General features: G+C 36.6%; 1 protein-coding gene across 1 annotated transcript in view; it reads right to left on the bottom strand.

Annotated features, from left to right (window-relative positions):
* The window catches only part of LAMA2 (laminin subunit alpha 2), a 597,066-nt gene that overhangs the window by 208,759 nt on the left and 364,929 nt on the right, over positions 1-23,378 (bottom strand). The window contains 4 exon segments of the mRNA XM_077902686.1: positions 10,358-10,494; positions 12,834-13,014; positions 17,183-17,289; positions 22,896-23,107. Of these exon segments, the coding sequence (XP_077758812.1) occupies positions 10,358-10,494; positions 12,834-13,014; positions 17,183-17,289; positions 22,896-23,107 (637 nt within the window).

The raw sequence follows: 23,378 nt of genomic DNA, 5'->3' as shown, positions 1-23,378 counted from the left end.
GCAGCCCTTTTCCTATTTGCCACTCAGATTTGTTGACCATTTTATAGTGCCCACTGAACACAGTGAAAATTCTATTGTATATACATGGCACTAATGCATTTTTAGTTACACTATTGCATTTTTGGCTGATTTTCAGTAATTTATGTTATCTGACTCATTTCCAATTTGTGCTCATCTCTGTGTCTTTCCTCTTATATTCTTTTAAGTCTTTCTGCTCTTGATTTACAGAGCTCGTATCTCATTGCAATTTAATGAACATGCGAAGCAGGTCTCTAAAATGTCATTTAGGATCTTGGAATAAGTCATTCTCAGGGTTCAGCAATGGCAATGATCATTCTATGGTCTCTGGGCTCTAAATTCCCTCTTCCTTGTCCAGCTTTACGATACTGTGGTTGGACCCTGTTGGCATTTCTCTGTGATTAGGGAGCAGGATGTTAGGCTTAGTCAACAGTGGGCCCTGGAGGGACCCGATAAGGCCCCGGGTGGGGGAAGACACTTCTGCCCTGGGTTCTGATTCTTCATTACTATTATCATGATTACTATTTTACTATTTAGCATAAGAGCCCAGGAGCCTGTAAAGAATTCCAGCTCGGCCTCAGGCTACTCTCGCTCCAAGACAGCTGAGTAGTTGTGGTCTACACACATGCTCTGATGTGACAAGCACCCCCATGTGCTCACAATGGTGGACAGCTTCTGCAGACTACGACTTGTCTGCAAACTCTGTTCACCCCCGCTCAACCTAGAAATTGTAGCTACTCTTTTGTGACCATTACTTCAGGTCTCCATATATCCTTTTTTTTGTGCTTTTTTAAAGTAACTAATCACCTTTTGCCAGTTAACAGTTCTTTATCTGCTACTTTCCCTGTTATGTAACTGTTACGATTTCTGTCTCCCAAATGAGTCCTGACTCGGTACCCCCATCGGTACCATCTTTCTTTGTGTCTGAGTTTCCTACCACACAATGTTTATATGTCATCAATGTCCAGATTCTTTTTGGTACTATTTTAGTATCTTTCTCACATTATTGCTCTATGGCAGACTTCTATGCATTACCACTTGCCAAATCCCTAGATCCACGTCTGGCTGGATACCCCTGTGCATTTCTCACACTTTTATTGCTCAGCTTAATTCTTATATCCACTACTACTGAGGATATTCCCGCCTCTGCTCTTGCCAACAGTAGTTTACTTATGAGACTACTCTCTGACAGAGATAGTCTCTCTCTGAGTCGTCAGAGATAGATAGACCTCTCTGAGTCTCATAGATAGTTTCCCTCTATCATCTCTTTCCTGTGCAAATGTTTGGTGAAATATTTTCCCAGATTCAGATATTAAAATAATCACCAGGTCTTATTATTTTTGGTGTCTATGATTAAGTGTTTCTATCTTCAATGTTACTCAGAAAAAAAAAATTGCTACTAGAAGCTGTTTTAAGCCCAAACATCCAAAATGTGATTACTGATTATATTATAAACATAGACATAGTTTCCTAAGCATAGAATAACCCACTGCTGTCATCCCAAGTAATTCATCCTTATAGAACATCAGATAGAGAATGAGATTTCAAAATAAGGATAATTAAGGGCACCCAGGTAGCTCAGTAAGGTAAGCATCTGACTCTTGATTTTGGCTCAGGTCATGATCTTGGAGGTCATGGGATCGAGACCCGAGTCAGGCTTTGTAGTTGGTGCAGTCTGTTTGTCCCTCTTTCTCCCCTTGCTTTTTATCTCTCATAAATAAATAAATAAATAAGTAAATTAATTAATTAATTCTTTTAAAAAATAAGAATAATTAATTCTTTCACTTATTTTTCCTTAACTCAGTTAAATAAAATATGCCATAATTGGAAACAGAAAATTATGATACATTATGGAAACTACAGTCATGTAATAAATTTTAAAATGTTTTACAAGACATTCTTATCCTTTAACTCAAATATGAAGTGTTTGCTACCCAATTTATCATATAATTCCAAAGTACTAATTCTTAAAGACTAGATGACAGTCCAAGTATACATTAGGACCTTTCTAAATCAGGAAGCTTATTCAAGAAGTTATAGTGGAGAATAAAAGGGACCATTAACCATATGTTTAGATAGCACTATAGCCAACATCAAACTTAAATCATAATTAGATGTAATGTTTGTTTAGCAATAGAGGATTTGTGCACTACTCCCCTGCTAGTGAAAGATGGCAGGCTTTGTATTCTACTTCAGTGAAAGCTCAAATGATATGTGTGCTCACGCTTCATCACTAAGAAATTATCCATGACACAAAGAAAAGGAAACTATAAATCTCAAATCACTGTTCATTTAGATTATAATCATCCACATTTTTTCAATAGTAGAATACATGTTCATAAATATTTGTGAGGACTCTATGAATTTTTTTGTAATTGTCATAATGATGAAATGTGTAGCTGTTCAGAAATTCAGATTTTTAAGTGGTTCAAGAGTAATCAAAAATTTTCAATCAACTTCAATCAACATAATGTTTATTCAACGATCAGTAAAAATAATGGTATCAAACACAGAACTACTTTTTTTTTTTTTAAGGAAACTTGGTCTATATTCCATTTTGATTTATATCCAGATTAGGCATCAGCTTTAATTTCAGGAGGTTATTAGAGTTTGGCCACATCACAGGATTTTGTGGATAGAATGGAATCCTCTTACCTTGGGACTTGTTCATGAGTCCATGGGATGGGGTAGATGCTTGGACTCAAAGTTGAAAATGCAAGAAGTCAGTCATAGAAACTTATAACACGGCTCCTACTCACAAAAAGCTTTGGAACTCTTGAGGAATTTTTGTTTCATTTCCAAAAATGTATTTCAAATTTAGTGCCATTGGCACTAGAAAAATGAGTGTCCCATCTAGTTTTTATTTAACCATGTGAACAATTGAAATCATGTATCTGAACTTCCTTGATCAATAACCAATGCTCTTGTTTTCCTCCAGATTATGTATTCTGGACCAGTGTATTCAAATGCTTTATCATATATGTAAGGATGATTAGAGATTGCATGTGCACTGAGTCAGCGGAAAAAATGGTTTACATCTCTATAGGCTGTGACCACGAGTCAAAGAGGCCACACTTAGTCATCATGTTCTAATATTCCTCAACACAATGTGACTGATTGGAATGACTCTCGTTAATGTCAAAAATGCCCTTAATTATTTCTCTTAATGGAGGGATACAGGTCAGCCCTAATCCTATTTGACCTCTGTGTTGCATTTACACTAAAGAATGTTCCTTTTTTTTAAACAGTCTTTCAGTTTTAAAAGCACTTACATGGTTTATCTCCCTCTTTTAAGCTGTTAAACTACAAAACCAAAAACTAAAAAATGAAAACTACGAAATGACTATTCTCAGATGGTGGATGTCAGGACGCACAGGACTGTGATTTCTGAGAGAAGGAAAGCAGATGAGGCAGTGCAAGAAGGAAGTTTCTAGGCTGCAACCCAAAAAGGGGGAGCCCAAATAAAGCCAGCACTGTAGCTGGATTGAAAAACAGAGTTTGGAGAAGCTGAGACAGAACTTATGGGGCCAATAGAATATGTATCTAAAAATGAGAAAGTCAAACACAGAAAGAATTCCAGAGATCTGCAGAAGGGCCCCCTTGAATCTTTGGCTGAGTACTGATCTGTGATTGCACGGGATACAATTCTATGTGGCTCAGAACTCAAAACAAAATAAAACATTGGAAAGCCATAGGCTGAAAAAATTCCTAGGGCTCACAGAAAGCTTGAGATAATTCATATTCCCAACAGCGAGAGTAGAAAGACACAGTAATGCACAATGCATAGTGTTCTCAATGCACTCAGCCCCTTAGCAATGGAGCTAAATGATCCCTGGATTAGAGCCTGCTCTAGACCCTCCCTGAAACAAAACAAAACAAAACAAAACAAAACTAAACTAAACTAAACTAAACTAAACTAAACTAAACCAACAACTTAAAAGCAAGGTTCAAAAACATCCAATTGATCAGTGAGTCACTAACCTGTTTGCCAAGATAAAGTTCAATACTTTTAAAGGAATATAGTGAAAGCCAATAGGCAACAATGAAAAATGTCCATCTGACATCTAAATCAAAACTATCAGGCATGGAGAGAAGCAACAAAACATGATTTGTAACCAACAGAAAAATCAACCATTAAGAATATATTGAAATAAAAGAAATGGTGAAATTCAAAGACAATCATATAGCAAAAGCTAGTATTTATATGTACTATAAATATTATTGAGAATAAATAGAAATTTGAATATAATGAGGAGAGAAATGAAAGCTATAAAAAGATCTAACTGGAGATTTTACAGATGAAAAATTTTAAATGAAAAATATATACTCTACTGGATTAAGAACAGATTAGACACTGCAGAAAAAAAATATTCAGTAGACTTGGACACAACAATAGAAACTATCAAAAATTAAGAATACAGAAGAAATGAGAATAAACATAATTTCAGTCAGGTATGGAAGAGTATCAAGTGGACCAACATACACATAATGAGTTCCAGAAGGAGAAATGGGAGTAAAGAACATAAAAGGATTTGAAGAAGTAGTGTATGGAAACCAAGTTTTTAATAAAAATCTGTGATCCCACATCACAAACTAGATCCAACAGGTCCAACTCACCACATGAGAAATAAATAAGAAAACCACAAAAAGACAGCATAATCAAATTGCTGAAAACCAGAATTTAGGATTTTATACCTAGAAAAAGTATCTTTGAAAACTTAAGGAAAAAACAGTTAAAACACTGTTTTTGAACATACAAAATTGAAAAATCATTGTCAGCAGACCTGAAATACTAAAAATAATAATATCAATAATTAGGGATGTAGCTAAAGGAAGAACAAACATGATATAGAACAGAAATTTGGCTATACTCAAAGGAATGAGAGCACTGGCACTGATGCATGTGTGAAAAAACAGAAAAGCAGCATTTTTGCCTTTTAAAAAGATAATTGACTATTTAAATCAAAATCATAAGATTATATTTAGCATATATAATATGTAGGAGTAAAATGTATGGTCACGATTACAGAAGGAAAGAAAGGGAGCAACATAAAGGATAAAAAGGGGAATTAGAGATTTATTCTTGTAGGGTTTCTATGCTAAATATAAAGTGTGTACTGCTATTTTAAGATACATATAAAAAGAGATACATATAAAAAGTTAAGATGCAAATCCCCAAAGACAAAAAAATAAAGTGTGTATAGTTAATAAGTCAAATGTGAAGATAAAATATAATTATAAAAATTACTCAATCCAAAATAAGACAAGAAAAGAAGAAAAAAGAAAGCAAGAGCAGAAGGCAAAGCAAGCAGCGAAATGTAGACTTAAGCCAGTCATATTAATAATAAATGGAAATAATCCAGTTAAGATCAGATCAACAATAAAGATCTAAATATATTCTATCTAAAAGAAACATATTTAAATATTTAAAAAGAGATGAGATAAATTACAGTGTGGAAAAATGTATATCAATCAAATACCAATCAAAAGAAGGATGGAACCATGGCTATATGATTATCAGAAAAAAATACTCTTCAGAAGAAGAAAAAACATTACCTGGGATAAAGAGAGACATTTCATATTAATAAAGGCATCAACTTTTCAAAAAGACATAATAACTCTAAATGAGTATACACCTAGTATTTTCACTCCAAAATACATGATTCAAAACCTGAGAGAACTAAATGAAAAAACAGATAAATCATAAATATAAATACCCTGTTATTGATAGAATTAGTACACATAAAAATCACTACGAATAATTGACTTTTATAGAAGATTTCATCCAATGATTCCAGAATACATGTTGTTTGCTAGTACATTAATCAAAATGGACACTAGTATGAGAAATAAATCTCTATAAATTCAAAAGAACTGAAAGATACAAAATATGTTATATGTGTTATAAAACAAATATAACAGAAAGATATCTTGAAAACCCTCAAATATTTGGAGATTATACAACATACTTCTACATAATCAATGAATCACAAATAAATAGTAAAATAAATAAGAAGAGTTTAACAATGAAAATTTAAACAACATATCAAAATGTGTGGGATGCAACTAAATTAGTGCCTGGAAGGAAATTTATAACATGAAATGCTTATGTTAGTAAAGAAGAGAGGTCTCAAGTCAATGATCTAAGGTTTCATCTTAAGAAACTTGGAACATAAGAGAAAATTAAACTCAAAGTAAACAAAGGGAAGGAACTTTTATTTTGTACAGTTATCAAATTTATTGATTTAAGTTGCTCATATTATTCTTTTAACATATGCAGGATCCTCATGATGCCTCTTGCTTTATTTTTTATTTATGTATTTTTAAAAAGATTTTATTTATTTATTCATTAGACACACAGAGACAGAGGTAGAGACACAGGCAGAGGGAGGAAAAGTAGGCTCCCTGCTGGGAGCCCACTGGGGGACTTGATCCCAGGACCCCAGGATCACGACCTGAGCCAAAGGCAGACCTTCAATCACTGAGCCACCCAGATGTCCGGATGCTTCTTCCTTTATTCCTGATTTTTATTATTTCCTTCTTCTCTTTTTATTTTCTTGATCAATCTTCTTAGAGTATTACCAACTTCATTAAAAATTTCAAAGAACCATTTTTTGGTCTCATTGACTTTTTTCTAAAGTATCTTTGTTTTCATTTATTTTTCATTGATTATGCAACTCCTTCAGAAACTATGAGAATGGAATACTTTCTAATCTATTTAATAAAACTAGCAGTACCCCAATAATGAAACTAAACAATAAAACTACAAAAAACAAAGACCCAATATTCCTTATGAACAGAGACCCAGAGATCATTAACAAAATGCTAGTGAAAAAATGTAAAATAATTTAAAGTAGATAATCCCTCATGATCAAGCAGGATTTATCTGAGGATTGTAAAGTTGGATCAATATTTGAAAATCAATTAATATGATTTATGATATTAATAGCTGAAAATGAAAAATCCTATGGCCATCTCAAAAGATGTAGAAAATGCATTTGACAAAACTGAACATATATTCTTTTTTTTTTTTTTTTTATGATAGTCACAGAGAGAGAGAGAGAGAGGCAGAGACATAGGCAGAGGGAGAAGCAGGCTCCATGCACTGGGAGCCCGACGTGGGACTCGATCCCGGATCTCCAGGATCGCACCCTGGGCCAAAGGCAGGCGCTAAACCGCTGCGCCACCCAGGGATCCCCTGAACATATATTCTTGATAAAAGTTCTTAATACACTAGGAACATGAGAAACATCCTCAAACTTTTAAATAGCATCTATAAAGAAAACACAGCTAACAACATTCTGAACTGTAAAAGACTGAATGCCTTCTAGTTAACATAAGGAATAAGGCAGGGGTATTTGCTCCCAGCCCTGCAAGTCAACATTTTACTGTAATAGGTCAAGAAAATGAAATAAAAGTTACATGGGTTGGAAGGGAAGAAGTAAACTCAATTTGCAGATGGTATGACTGTCTACATAAAAAATCCTAATCAATCTACCAAAAGGTAATTAGAATAAGCTTAGCAAGGTTGCAGTATAAAAAGTTAAATAAAAATAATTGTTTTTTTCTATTCTGGCAACAATTCGGAATTGAGATGAAACAAATAATAACATCTGCATAAAAAATATGAAATACAGTGATAAATCTAACAGAACATGTACAAGACTTGCACACCAAAAACTATAAAACATTGATGAGAAAAAAAGTATAGACAGCTAAATTAGAAATTAGGTCATATTCGTATATTGAAAGGTGCAATAGTCTTGATTTTTCCCAAAATGACCTGTAGACTCAATGTAATGCCAATCAAATCCTAGAAAGCTTTTGGTAAAGAAACTGACAAACTTTAAAAGTGGGAATGCAAAAGATCTAATGTACCCAAAAGGTATTGGAAATGAAAAGGAGTTGGAGAATCTACACCACCTGATTTCACACATTACTAAAAAGCTACAGTGATGAAGACAGTACTGTGTTAGCACAAGGACAGACACCGATCGACAAAACAGAATAGAGTTCAGAAATGCAAGAGCGGCACATGTAATTATTCTACTTTGACCAAAGTAATTCAATGGGGAAGAAGAATAATCTTTTCAAAAATGATGCTGGAAAAATTAGATATCCATTAAAAACTGAGCTTTGACCATTACCTCAGACTACACAGAAAAAATTAATATTGAAAATGGGATGTGGACCTAAATGTAAAAGCCAAAATTATAAAACTTCTTGAAGAAAACACAGGAGAGGGGTCTTTAGATCTTGATGTAAGCAACTGTACATTTCTTAGAAAAGAAAAAGCATGAGCCATGAAAGAAAAGGATAACAAAAAACTGGTCTTTATAAAAATTAGATGAAGCTACTACAGAGGAAATAAAATGCAAGCTGTATAGTGGGAGAAAAAATAGTTACTGACCATATATATGTTAAAGGACTTGCATCTAGAATATATAAAGAACTTTTACGACACATTACTGAAGAAACTAACAACCTAAAATAGAAAAGATTTGTACAGAACTTCACCCAAGAAGATATATAAATGGTAAATAAAATTATTCCCAATATTAGTGGACATTAAAGCAACAGAAAGATATACATAAACATCAACTGACTGCTTAAAATTCAAGAGTCAGAATCCTAAGTGTTGGGGGACACATAGGGGGCTCAGTGGTTGAGCATCTGCCCTCGGCTCAGGGCGTGACCCCGGCATCCTGGGATCAAGTCCCGCATTGGGCTTCCCACAGGGAGCCTGGTTATCCCTCTGTCTGTGTCTCTGTCTCTCTCTGTGTCTCTCATGAATAAATAAATAACCTTAAAAAAAAAAGCAATCCTAAGTGTTGAGAAGGATATGGAGTAGTCTTGTGATGGATGATAGGTGAAATCATACTTCTACACCAATGCTTTTGACTTATACATTGGTATTCATGGCAAAATAGTTCATAATAGCCCCACACTGGAAATGACCCAAATGCCCATTAAATGGTAATAAGCAAGTCATAGCATATCATCCAATACAAATTAGTAAATAATTAAAAATAACAAACTACTGCTATATGCAACAGTATGGATGAATCAAAAAGCATTATATTAAGTAAAGGAAGCCAGACCAAAACTATTGCCACCAAACAAGCAAACAAAACCCAAACAACATGGATGAGGGCTTGATTTACATGAATTTGGAGAGACAACGTAACTACAGTGATAGAAGGAGAAACAGTAAATTCCTGATGCTGGTTGAGGGGTGAGGGGAAGTAGACTACAAGGGAGCATATAACTGTAATCACTGGTCAAAGCTCACCCCTTCAAGAGAGTGAATTCCATTTTATTTAATTAATACCTCGCAAAACACTGACAAAAATTCTGAACTTATCACCTTTCCTACCTGACCTCGAATCTCCTATAATCCCTGTAGCCATGGCTGGCTCAGCAGCTGAGCGTCTGCCTTTGGCTCAGGGCATGACCTTGGGGTCCCGGGATCGAGTCCCACATCGGGTTCCCCGCAGGGAGCCTGCTTTGCCCTCTGCCCGTGTCTCTGCCTCTCTGTGTCAAATAAATAAATAAATAAATAAATAAATAAATAAATAAATAAATAATTTTTTTTAAGGAAAAAATCCTTGTAGCTATAAATAATACTCTCTTCTAATCTGAAAAGCAAATCCAGGACCTGTCTTAAGACTCCTGTTTCTTAGCCTCCAAATCGATAAGGTCACCAAGCCACAGCAGCAGTCACACAGCCTACTCCCCGTATCTCTGGGGAGGCACACTGACCAGGCCCCAGCGTCTGTCATCTCTCACTTATGTACCTGCAGTCGCTGTCAGGCACATAACGTGACACTATGGAATCTGGTCATGCCACTTTCTGTGGAATTCCCATGGAAAAGAAATGTGGAGTTTTTTAAGCTAGAGGTTGTTAATATGACTCCACAGAATCCTCTCAACTGCTTCTTGAAAAGTGAAGCCTAGTCATAATTTGGGGGCAATTACTATAGATTTTTGGCAAATTCCTTTAACGAGTCCTTCATTTCCTTGTACTTTGCAGTTAGTATCTCACTCTGCTTAGGTATGAAGTTGTTGCTGTTTCTGATTTTATTATAATTTTCCTCTTTTTTTTTTTTTTTTTTTTGGTAGGTCTCGTGAACGAAGATACATAAATATGGTGCTTGCTTCATCCTATTTCCCCAAAAGTAAAATGTTAAGATACTGATCAATATCTGCAATCGCTCTATACTGATAGTTCTCTATTGTTTAATAATATTAGCTTTTGAAATGCCCGACTATAAAACTTTAACAAGATAAAAACAAATTTCTTAAAACATGATCAGATAAAATAGAGCAATTAACTCACCTTACAACCAGTGATGATGCTGTGACCCCAGGTATTAGGTGAACATTTAGAACATTTCTCTCCAACGGTATTGGGAGGGCAAATGCACTGACCAGTCTTTGGGTCACAATTGTTTCCCAGATGAGAACAGTCACAAGCTTCACAGGTGAAAGGGAAAAAAAGAGTAAAACAGTAAAAATGTTATAGAAAGTATGGAGTTTGTATTTGGATTTGTGTTGTTTCATTTTCCATATTATTGTTATAAGTGAAAACTTACCTAGTTCGTCTTTTACATCACAGTGAAGTGTATTTCATAGAGGGGTTGATCAACAAAATTATATTGTAAAATTATATTGTATTTCTTTTAATAATTTCAAAAGGTAAAATATTTTTAGGTTTTCAACTAATTTTAAAGAAAGAAGTGGCACATCAGATTTGATGCTCAGTGTACTTAAATGCTATAAAGTTTAAAATTTTGATTCTATGTTTTTTTTAAGTTTTACTTACTTATTCTATGCTGTATAGATTAATATTTCCTTCTTATTGATGACTCTGTTTTGCAATAAAAAACTATAAGCTCAACAGGCTTCTTAAATTCAGTATATTGAGTATAATAGTTATAATTGGCATACATCAGGATATTTCCAGTTTCACAAAAAATAAAAACAGCTGAATTTTGTAACTCTGTGTGAGCGTGTTGATTTTTGAATTTTATTTACCATCTGCCTTATTTTTTTCAATAGATTTTTCATTTTCTTAGCTAAATATGTAAAAAGTGCAAATTCTCAAATACTGCATAAATCAGATTTGAATAAAAGTGATTTCAGGGGAGCGTCAAAGTCATCTAAGTGATGACTGAACAATGAACACTACTTATTAGCTATAGTTGACTCAGCTAGTAAGTTTCAAACTGAAGTGAAAGCAAAGGGAGAAATACCACCAAATACTCAGATTCAGACAGAAGATTAATATTATAAAAAGCCTTTAAATTGGTCATATGATGATTAAATCTTTAAATGAAATACATTTAAACTATTTGACTTTTTACATTTAGACTATTTGACTAAGTTCAATTTTTAAGGAGTCACAATTATCACTGCTCACAGCATCCCATACGAGCTGTGAAAAATGTTCCATATAATACTTGACATAAACACCAAAGAAATCTTAGCTGTTATTTTTGTTATTATTATTGTTATTGATAGTTTTAAGTCAAAGGGTTTGTTTTGTATGTACCATTTCTTAAGAAGAAAACCAGTTCACCTTATGTTCAAATTTATGTGCTAAAAAATGCCTTGGGACAGTTGGAATAGCGATTCGAGAAGTTACCTTGCAAATAGAAATTCTCTAAGCGGTTCTTCAAACGGAATCATAAAACTGAGTACGGAGAAGACTTGAATAATCAGCTGGCTTTTCCCCGCCCAAACACGATGTTTACCACAATTCAGAATACTAATAAACACTGATAATAATAACAATGATAAACACTGACCTGGTGCCTACATGCCAGGCATTATTCTAAATATTTTATAGCTATTAACTCAACTAATTCTTACAAAAACCCAGTGAGATAGAAATAATCATTTTCTTGATTTAATAGATGAACTTTGTAGAGAGACAGCAAGACCCAAGCACTTAGGCAAGGTCACATAACTAGTCACCGGTGGAGCCATGAAACCCGTCCCAGCTATTTGGTGGAAATCTACTCTCAACCATCATGTTATCCTGCTTGTTTGGGGCTGTTTTCTGTCCTGTGTCTCTGGATCTGAATGCTACTAAGTTTGCATTTCTAATGTCATCACCATTTCATAATTTAAAATAATGTCTTACTAATAATTTCTAGTAGTAAAGATATTTGAATGCACAGTAGCATTTCATAATTCACACTAAATGAACATGTAAGGGTTGGGTTCAAAGGACTGTATATTTTAGGGGCGCCCGGGTGGCTCAGTTGGTTGGGCACCCAACTCTTGGCTTTGGCTGGGGTCATGGTCTCAGGTTCAACGCTCAGCTTGGAGGCTGCTTGAGATGATTTCCCCCTTCACTTTTCTAAGTTGAACTATATTAGCTTGAGAGTGAAGTTTAAACTATGAGAACACTGGCAAAAGAAAAATTGAACGTTTGACTTCCAGGCTACAGTAGCCGTTGAGTGAGCGACTCATGGTTACAGCCAGGAAGGGAAACAGCAGAATTGAGACCTGCTGATGTTTGTTTATTTATTTATTTATTTATTTATTTATTTATTTATTTATTTATTTTTATTGAGTACTTGCAAATAGTTATTTATTGAGCAATGTTTCACACTACAGTATATTTCATTTGCTAGTTTATTTAAAATAAATGTACATTATTTATTCAGTTAAATATTTTGGATCCTATAATTGTTGTGAAGGTGCCTTTGCTTTAATCTCTAGGGATGTTGAAGAATGAACTGCTACAGTTGCCAAAATGCCCAAACCAGAGAATGAATGTGTAGGGCTGAGTCTTATTTACAGACCTGTGCAGCCTCCTTCTTGGAAGTTGAAATAGCCATGGGCACAGCGGTCACATTTCTTTCCTGTCACTCCAGGCTGGCACCAACACTGACCACTCTCTTCACAGTCGAAAGATTTAGACCCAAAGGAATTGCAATTGCAGGGAACACACCCTCTTCCTGATTGTAGGCCGAAGGTTTCAGGCTGGCATAAAGAAGGACGAGAGAAATTAAATTTAAATCAATGAATTCATTACGAAATAAGACGCACCACCACCAAAAGGTGAGGCAGGAGAGAGGAACCTATGGATGATCAAAGTTCTTCACGGATGTTATGACAATGAGGTTGTAATGGGATCTAATGGCCCCTTTCCTAATGTAATGGGATCTAATGGCCCCAGAAAAAAGAGTACTGTAGCTTTAAAATTTTATCAAAGTTAACAGTAGAATTAGGTCACTATCCTTTATGTCTGCTTTATATTTTCACCAGTCTTTCCCTATACCTTCCAAGATTTTAACAACAATGTGGATCTAAGCTATGGGGTGTTTCTTACATTTTAATTTAAAAAATTTACTTGCTTCCTTCCTAATAATCTGAATTGATTGCTTTTAGATCTTATTAACGCCTTCTACTTGTTAAAAGTGTTTTCAATATTATTGAGCAGAAACCTACAGCTATAAAATAAATGTTTTTTCTCTAATATTTGATCTAATTTTTGTCATCTCTCTGTAGATACACCTAGTCATCATTCTAGGGCTCATGTTACAAATATAACTTACAGGTTTATGCCAATGCTGACAAAATAATTGGTTTACAAACATCTACTTTCTTGGGTTTCATTTTAACAAGTGAAATTGATTTGAGAGAATTCACATCAAAGCGCCGGATTAGGTAGATGAAAAGAACCTTTTACTCTCTGATGGGTAATTCCTAAGTATGTCTCTTATCTATGCATAGAAACTTTCTATGATTGGTTTTCATGACTAGCTTTGGCTTGAAATACATGCTATCTGACCTAGAGTGACTACATTAGGGAGTGTGGATGGATTAAAAATTACCTCTACTAAAAAAAAAATTACCTCTACTAGAAAAATGAAAAGTGCATATCCTACTTAAAGTTCATCAAGGTCGTATTTTAAAATATGAAGTGGGTCACACTATTACAATATTTTAATCTGAAAAATTAGTCTTGGTAATTACTTCTTTGTAAAAAATAATTCCCATTTTTTAATATTACACTCAATAGTTACTTCCTGGTAACAAAGACTCTTGCTATTTAATGGGAGCCACCCAAAGAGAAACAAATAACTGTCATTATATATTTTTGAAATTATTGTTAACAGTATGAAAACCAGTTCTAGAAAACAAAATTGCACTGAAAATTAGGCTCTTAAAATGACTATAGCTAACAATTTTGGTTTTTAAATATAAAATGGGTGTACTGAGTTTGTCATTTAATCTCTGTATTTATTGTTGGCTTTATTTTTATTTCCAGTCCAAATTCAGATGTCATCATATGATTAAAGAAGGTGAAATCACTATATTGTATGCCTAATACAACTAATACAGCACTGCACTGGTACTGAAATATATATTAAAGAATAAATAAATAAATAAGAAAGTATCAGTTCTAACAAATGACTTACCACATGATTTTGAAATTAAATTTCATTATGTAAGGGAAGATTAAGCATGTAAGATTTTTATTCATAAAAAGCAATTACCTACAAAATTCTAGATACCTGACCTAGAGAAATAATCAGAAGTTAGGAAAATGGTTAAAGTATGAGCATGCTCAATATCGCATTACTTATGAGAGGGACTTCCGAATGTTAGAGAGGAAGTTGCGTAAGTTACATTATGATACATTCATGCTATGAAATACTAGGCAATCATTAAAATCCTGTTTTGAAGCAATTTTAATGATAGGAACAAGCTTAGGATATAGCATTATGTAAAATTTCAAAAAGTAGGATACAAAATTATATATACACTTTGACTCTGATTATATACCTATGATGACACACACACCACTCAAGCACACAAATAGAAACATATATACATAGAAAAAAGACTAGAACATACGACATTAACATAGTTTTTAAAAAACCTGAATCATAGATGTGTTTGCATTCCTTATGCAAAGCATTTTGCATTTATCTCCTAAATTTTCCTAACTTAGAAATCTGAATTGCAGAGGAAATACTTTAATTCATCTTTATCCCCTAATTTTTTCTTCATTTGGCATACCTATATATCTTTAACAGATATATCTACGTAGGATTAAATGAACTTCCAAATCATAGTTATTAAGAAAATTTCAAAGTTTGTTATTTAAAAAATATGTAAGAAGAAATCTACCATCCATTTCAAATAATTAAATAATATAGTTTTAAAGAGTTAAGTTGCACCAAAATACATAGTAACGAATTCCAGTAACAAAATTTTAATAAAGTTGATGTACAAAAATTTAACTCTGAGACTCGGGAAAACATTCGTAGTAAAAGATTCAAAAAGTAGATGGTGAGCACTTACATACTGTGCCTGCTGCGTGCCAAGCACCGTCCTAAAGCCCTTTACAAAGATGAACTCATTTATTCCTCAAGACACTCCTGGGAGATAGTTATTACCATCACTTTTCTACAGAGGGAGGAAACTGAGGCACAGAAAGGTCAAGTGACTTGCCTAAGATCACCAGCAAGCCAAGCGCAGAGTCAGGCTTCCACCCCAGCCGGCCTGGCTTCAGAGTCGGTGCCCTGCACTCTCACACATACGGTCTCACTTGGGAAAGCTGGGAAACTTGGGAAAGCTGCTCTCTCTCTGCTAGATTTCCCTTCTTCACTTGTTCATTCATGGAAGGGGATTTGCTCCAAATGATGCCTGAAATTCCTTCCACTGCTAAAATCATAGGTTTGTACAAATAAACTTTAGTTTCTCCATATCCATGGTTAATGGAAACTTTCATGAACCTCTGAACTTGAACACATGCTTAACAATACACGGAAAGCTCTTTTCAAAAGGCAGGGCTTCAAGCAGGAGTTGTGCAGCTTTGACATTTGCAGTCTGCACGCTGAGCAACCGTTATTTGGTAAAAACGCCATCGGGAAGGTCCGCGGCCCGAGTGGCACACGGCATGCGGAGGCACGAGCCATGCAGTACCTCTGGGATTACCGGAGCGGGGGCGCGATGGGCTCCCCGGGGGCAGCCGCCCGAGCTGCTGCTGGCCCACCTCGGAGGAGGCCCCAGCACCCGCTGCGCTCTCTGCGGCTGCTCCTCCGGCCGCTGCACCTGCCTGCCGAGGCGACACTGTCTCCCTACGAAGCCAGAGTGACACGCACATCGTCCCGCCGCATCACACTGCGGTGTCACGGAGCCAACGGGGCTGCAGCCGCACAACACACAGAATTGCTTCTCTGGGTCCCACCACATATGGGGCTTTAAAAGCCAACAGAAAAATAAGACAAAACAAAGGGATGAAAGAGCAGATGATATTATTCAACAGACGGACGTGGATGATACCTTTGAGCTTACTACAAAAAGGCCAGTTTGTCATCTGAGAACTGCTGGTTCTATTCAACAGTCTTTACCACCAAGAATAAATACATATTTATAAAGAAGAGGTAATGCGGACCCATCACTCCCATGGAGGGATCCAAGGCGCTTGGCACACCGAAGGCAGGCCAACACTCAGGAACAGACAGCAATATATTTTGATTTTTTGTTTCATTTTAGAAAAGTGATGTTATCTAAAAAAATATGTTGAGGGATGCCTGGGTGGCTCAACGGTTGAGCATCTGCCTTCGGCCCAGGGCGTGATCCAGAAGTCCCAGGATCGAGTCCCACATCGGGCTCCCGGCATGGAGCCTGCCTCTCCCTCTGCCTGTGTCTCTGCCTCTCTCTCTCTCTCTGTGTCTCTCATGAATAAATAAATAAAATGTTTAAAAAATATATGTTGATTAGCTTCTCTGCTGACAACTCTGGAGAAGTAGCGTGCTCATGGAACTGACTCTTAAATGATAGAACTAGAGCAAAGCGCTTGCCCAAGACCAACGGTGTAGGGCATTCATGCTGCCAACATAAAAGCAAAGAGTATTTTACTCACGATAGACTGGGATTCAATTTATATACCATTTGTTTCAAAAACATCTGATTTTCAGTGAGTATTCCTGCCAGGGGTCACAGGCTGACGGGCAAGTGCTAGCGGACGGCACACTTCCTTCTATGTTGGAAAAATATTCCGACGATCACAGGGATTGTACGTGTAGATTTGGAGAATCCTGGGCTCCTCTCTTTACACTTAATACGTGTGTCACTGCAAGCTAATGAGCATTTTCCAGGAGAGAGGAGCCCTTGTCCAGCTCCTGCTGCTTACCTTACACTCGTCACACCGCCGCCCCTGCACGTTCGGCTTGCACTCGCACTGGCCCGTCCTAGCGTGGCAGCGCTCAGAGAGGGAGCTGTTGACATGACAGCCGCATGCTGCAAAGGAAGAGGGATCCGTGATTGGCAAAACACTGCCAGTAGTGTGAGTAGGCTGTTAAATAATAAAAATATCCCCCAAACGGGGACACAGGCAACTGAGTTTTATTTTTTATTATTTTTTTATTTTTATATTTTTATTTTATTTTTTTTTTGGCAACTGAGTTTTAGATTTGAATGCTTTTGGATCTGCTAAGGTGTCCTGTTGTGCGTCATTATCATTCGATTCCTACAAGGACTCTCCAAGCTGTAGAGGGGATTCCTGTAAAGCTCTATCACAGTGCCTGGTGCAGCATATGTTGTTAAAATATAACTGTGATCATTATTATTCCAATTTCGAGAGTGAATTATAAATAGTATATAATGAAAATATTATATACTATGTAAATACAATAAGTACAGATCTAATATAATGTGTAAATATTATGAGTATTATATATACACATACATGACCACATGCATCTTTCAGATTGGAAAAGTAAGACAGAACTAATTAGACATTTTTCCAAAGGGGACATCAAAATGGCCAACAGGCACGTGAAAAGATATATAACATCACTAATCATCGAAGAGATGCAAATTAACGCCACAATAAGACATCACCTTACACCTATTAGAATCTTATTTTCAAGAAGACAAGAGACAACAGATGTCGCCAAGAATGTGGTGTAAAGGGTGCTCTTATATCCTGTTGGTGGGAATGTAAATTGGTTCAAAACAAGGTGGAAGTTCCTCAAAAAATTAAAAATAGAACTACCATATACAATCTAGTAATTCTGCTACTGGGTACATACTTAAAAGAAATGAAATCAGTATGTATGTCTACTGCAGCCCTATTTCCAATAGCCAAGGTCTGGAAGTAACTTAATGTCCATCAAAGATGAATAGATTAAAGAAAAAGATACGGTATATATATACACAATGAAATATTCAGCTATGACAAACGACAATACCCTGCCATTTGCAACAACGTGGATGGACCTTGACCACGTTATCCTAAGTGAAATAAGTCAAAGAAAGCCAATTACTGCATGGCATCACCTGCATGTGGAATCTAAAAAAAACAATGTTATAAAATACAGATAGTAAAATGGTGGTGTCACAGGGGATGGATGGTGGGGGCGGGGGGATAAAATTGCTATTATTTAAGAGTATACACTTGCAAGTAGTAAATAACGGGCAGTAAATAAGCGATAGTGCTCTAATTCCCAGTATGAAGAATACAGACAGTATTGTACTATATTGTGTAATAGACTAAATATTGCAATGATGGTGACCATCTTGCAGTATATACGGATACCAGGAGTACCACGATGTACACCTTAGGGCCACTGTGTCATTAGACGTCAAATATATCCATTTAAAAAGTACACTGTGTCGAGTGTATTAGGAATAAAGGATGCTTTTTAAAAATCACTTTGTTTTATGACTTATATACTATTTCCTACATTTCGTTTAAGCAATCTTTTGTCATTTCTGTGTTATGAAGTCGTTTGATGCTATTCTGAGATATATAATAAATCCGTCTGAAAATTAAAGGGCCTTTTCACAAATAGAATATAATTAATATCTCACTCTATACTCTATATTTTTAATGATACATATAATTACATTGATACCAGAATAAAATAAAAACGTGAGGGGGAGGTGACATAGGAATTTAGAATATTCATAGATGGTTTTAGACATCTCGTGTCTCTGGATGCTTTGATGTGAGCACAACTTATCAATACATTATAAATAGTTACTCCATCAGCTTATGCTATTTTCCTGTTCATCTGACTCAAGGTTTGACTTAGTTTTACTGCTTTACTAAATAAAAAATGCTGGATTTTTCTCCCAGCAATTTGGCCTTTGGTGCCTGCTAACTTGATATGAGTTTGGTGGCCACTGAAGAATTGGTCTTAGCAGCAGCTGTGATTTTTCCCTGGGGAATAGCTGAAGCATACACAATACCGGGGTGTGAGAAAAGGCTAAAAAATATTTTCTGTAAATATCTATTTCACTTGACACTAGAATTTTTATGAATACTTTTAATATCTTTTTAAAATTAATTAGCTTCTATTAATTTTTTGAAATGAGAATGGTTGGCACACAATGTTACATTAGTTTCAGGTGGACACCATAATAGTTCAACAAGTATATACTATGTTCACCACAAGTGTAGCTGCCATCTGTCCCCTCATGTCCCTATTAAAATGTACTTTTAATTTCTTTATCATGTCTCATATACATTATACTTCTATTTTTAAGATCCCAAATAATTTATTATTTTTTTCCAAATAATTTAGAAGTCATTTTTTCTTAGAATGAAGAATATAGGATTAAATTCACCATAAATTAGCATCATTTTAAAATAAAAGCAGTTGCAAGATACAGAAATAACACACTGAGATCTGTTGGATTTCTGAACACCAATAATGAAATGGCAGAAAGAGAAATCAAGGAATCAATCCCATTTACAATTGTACCAACAATCAAGAGAAGTAGGAATAAATCTAACCAAAGATGTAAAAGATCTGTGCTCTGAAAATTATAGAACACTTAGGAAAGAAATTGAAGAGGACACAAAGAATGGGAAAACATTCCATGTTCATGGATTGGAAGAGCAAATAGTGTTAAGATGTTTATACTGCCTAAAGCAACTCATACATTTAATGCAATCCCAATCAAAATATTACCAGGATTTTTCACAGAACTGGAACAATCTTTAAATTTGTATGGAACACAAAAGACCTCAAATAGTTAAAGCAGTCTTGAAAAAGAGATGCAAAGCTGGAAGCATCACAACTCTGGACTTCAAGCTCTCTTACCAAGCTTTGATCATCAAGATAGTATGTTATTGACACAAAAACAGACACATAGATCAATGGAACAGCAACTCTATGGTCTACCCATCTTTGACAAAGCAGGAAAGAATATCTGATGGAAGAAAGACAGTCTCTTCAACAAATGGTGTTGGGAAAACTGGAGAGTCACATGCAAAAGAATGAAACTGGACCACTTTCTTACACCACACACAAAAATAAATTCAAAATGGATGAAAGACGTAAATGTGAGACAGGAAATGATCAAAATCCTAGAGGAGAACACAGGGGGCAACCTCTTTGAGCTCAGCTGCTGCAGCTTCTTACTAGACACATCTCCAAAGGCAAGGGAAACAAAAGCAAAAGTGAACTACTGGGACTTACTCAGGATAAAACACTTCTGCACAACAAAGGAAACAGTCAACAAAACTAAAAGACAACCAACAGAATGGGAGAAGATAGTTGCAAATGACATATCAGATAAAGGGCTAGTATCCAAGATCTACAAAGACCTTACCAAACTCAATACCCAAAAAACCAGTTAGAAATGGGCAGAAGACATGAATAGACACTTTTCCAAAGAAGACATCCAGATGGCCAACAGACACAGGAAAAGATGCTTAATATCACTCATCAGGGAAATACAAATCGAAACTACAATGAGATCCCACCGCACACTAATCAGAATTGTAAAAATCAACAACAGGAAATAACAGATGTTGGAGAGGCTGTTGAGAAAGGGGAACCATTCCTCTTACATGTTGGTCAGAACGCAAACTGGTGCAGCCCCTCTGGAAAATATATGGAGATTCCTTAAAAGGTAAAAAATAGAGCTACCCTATAACCCAGCAATTGCACTACTAGGGACTTACCCAAAGGACACCAAAATATTGATTCAAAGGGACACATGCACCCCAATATTTATAGAAGCATCATCACCAATAGCCAATTTATGGAAAGAGCCCAAATGCCCATCAACTGATGAACAAAGAAGAGGTACATATACAAGGGAACATTATGCAGATATAAAAAAATGAAAACTTGCCCTTTGCAATGACATGGATGGAGCTAAAGTGTTTTATGCAAAGTGAAATAAGTAAAAGACAAATACCATATGATTTCACTCACTTGTGGAATTTAAGAAACAAAATAGATGAACACAGGAGGAAAAACAGAGAGATGCAAACCGTAAAACAGACTTTTAGCCATAGAGAACGAACTGAGGGCTGCTGGAGGGGAGGTGAGCTGGGGGGGATGGGTTGAAGGCCCAATGAAGATTAATAGGAGGGCACTTGTTGTAATGGGCACTGGGTGTTACATGTAAGTGACAGATCACTAAATTCTACTTCTGTAAGTGATATTATACTAGACGTTAACTGACTGGAGTTAAAATAAAAACTTGAAAAAATAGCAAAAGCAATATAATTACATCTGAATCTGTTGAAAATTTTGCTTTAAAAAAACATCAGTTGGGATGCCTGGGTGGCTCAGTGGTTGAGCGTCTGCCTTCGGCTCAGGTCGTGACCCTGGGGTCCTGGGATCGAGTCGCGCATCGGGCTCCCTACATGGAGCCTGCTTCTCCTTCTCCCTGTGTCTCTGCTCTCTCTGTGTGTCTCATGAATAAATACATTAAAAATCATTAAAAAAATAAAATAAATCTAAAAATACCACTTTCCAGGTGGTATTAATAAGTGCTTTTTGTTCTAGAGAATGATTTGTGGGTTTTCTTTTTTTTTTTTTTCACATCTTAGTAAAAGGTCAAAGATTTATTCGATGTGAAGAGAAACCAGAGTATGAGAGTGATTGGTTTTTAATTTAACAAACTGTCATTTTTAAATGACAAAAATCTGGCACTCATCTTCCAAGCCCATGAGAAGAAAGACACATTTGCTATTGAAAGGGGGTGTCCTACCTGATGTTTGGTGTTTACAGCAGAAACAGTGACAAGACACTACATGTTCAGCAGTTTCTGTAATTTTGCAGGCCCTAGGTCCCAAGTCAATGACTCGAAGCATCCCTTCTTACTTAATGAAGTCGACAGAAGTGAACTGTGGGCATCATAACTTGTCCTACCTCGAGATTACAGCAGCAGGTGAAGTTGAGGATGGCACGTACCATACTCGGGGGCTTGGGCTCACATGTCCCTGGATTCCGCACAGTAAGATTCCTCCTGCCTGGTATGTTACTGCTAATATAAAGCATCAGCAAATTCGATGCAACCCCGAGTAACGCAGCTAAGGAGGCAGAGGCGACCCAAGAAGTGCACCGATGAGCCGGGGTGACGCCCCACGATAGCTAACTCTGTGCAAGGAAACACAGCTGCACCATTGCATGAACAGTCCTAAGGTAAAGAAGGCCAATCGTTCAACAATTACGAATGCCAGTGTGTAAAACACGGGCAGAACTTTACACCTACTATGAGATGCAGGAATATAAAGTTCTCATAGGAAAGCGTAACAGAGGTCGGTGCCAAAGAGGTCACACGGGCGGATCAGTTCATTTTAAGAAAGTGATCAGCAATGAGGCAAGCACTAGGATGAACCCGGCTCACCTCATCTCTAAGCGCTTCTCGCCTACCGGGAGCACGTTTATTTTCAAAACGCGTGCAACGTTTGAGAAGCAACATCCCTTGGGCCGTGCGGCAACTTGCACGGGCTTTAGTCTATTAGTGTAACGAGACACTTCAGGGCAAGCCCGGCGCACACCATGCCCTGCGCTCCAGGCCGCGCTCTGCAGCTCGGCAGCTGCTCCGAGGCGCAAGGCGTCACCTGGCAGGGGCGTCGGGGGCTCAGGACTTACGCTGACAGTTCTTCGCCTCAACCGCGTCTCCGAAATAGCCGTCAGCGCACAGCTCACAGCGCCGGCCGGCGGTCCCTGGCTTGCATATCCGACAGGAGCCAGACAGGCTGTCACAGCTGCCAGGGATGGAGAAGTCAAGGTTGTCATTGCACTGGCACGGCTGACACGATCCTCCAGGAACGGAAGGCTGTCCAAAATAGCCTTCTGCACACCTAGGGGGGAGAATGTCATCAGTGAGCATCTGGGAGCAACTCATGACACCCGTCGGGGCACCGTTTGTATGGTTTTCACGCTACCCTCTCCCAGGGTGATGTACGTTCTTTCCGAGCGCTCCTTTTCTCCAATGCAAGGTGATTAAAAAATGTTTTTCTAGAACTGCGGTGTAGATACAAGATGAAATCCTGCCAGCCCAACTAGTAATTAGATTTCAGCCAGGAAAAGAAAAAAAAAAAAGAAAAATCTTGTCACTGGCACCGAAGATGA

The sequence above is a fragment of the Canis aureus genome, chromosome 1 (genome assembly GCF_053574225.1).
Source record: "Canis aureus isolate CA01 chromosome 1, VMU_Caureus_v.1.0, whole genome shotgun sequence".
Classification (NCBI taxonomy): Eukaryota; Metazoa; Chordata; class Mammalia; order Carnivora; family Canidae; genus Canis; species Canis aureus.
Note: the sequence above shows the minus strand (reverse complement) of the source record. Positions and strands in the feature narration are given on the sequence as shown.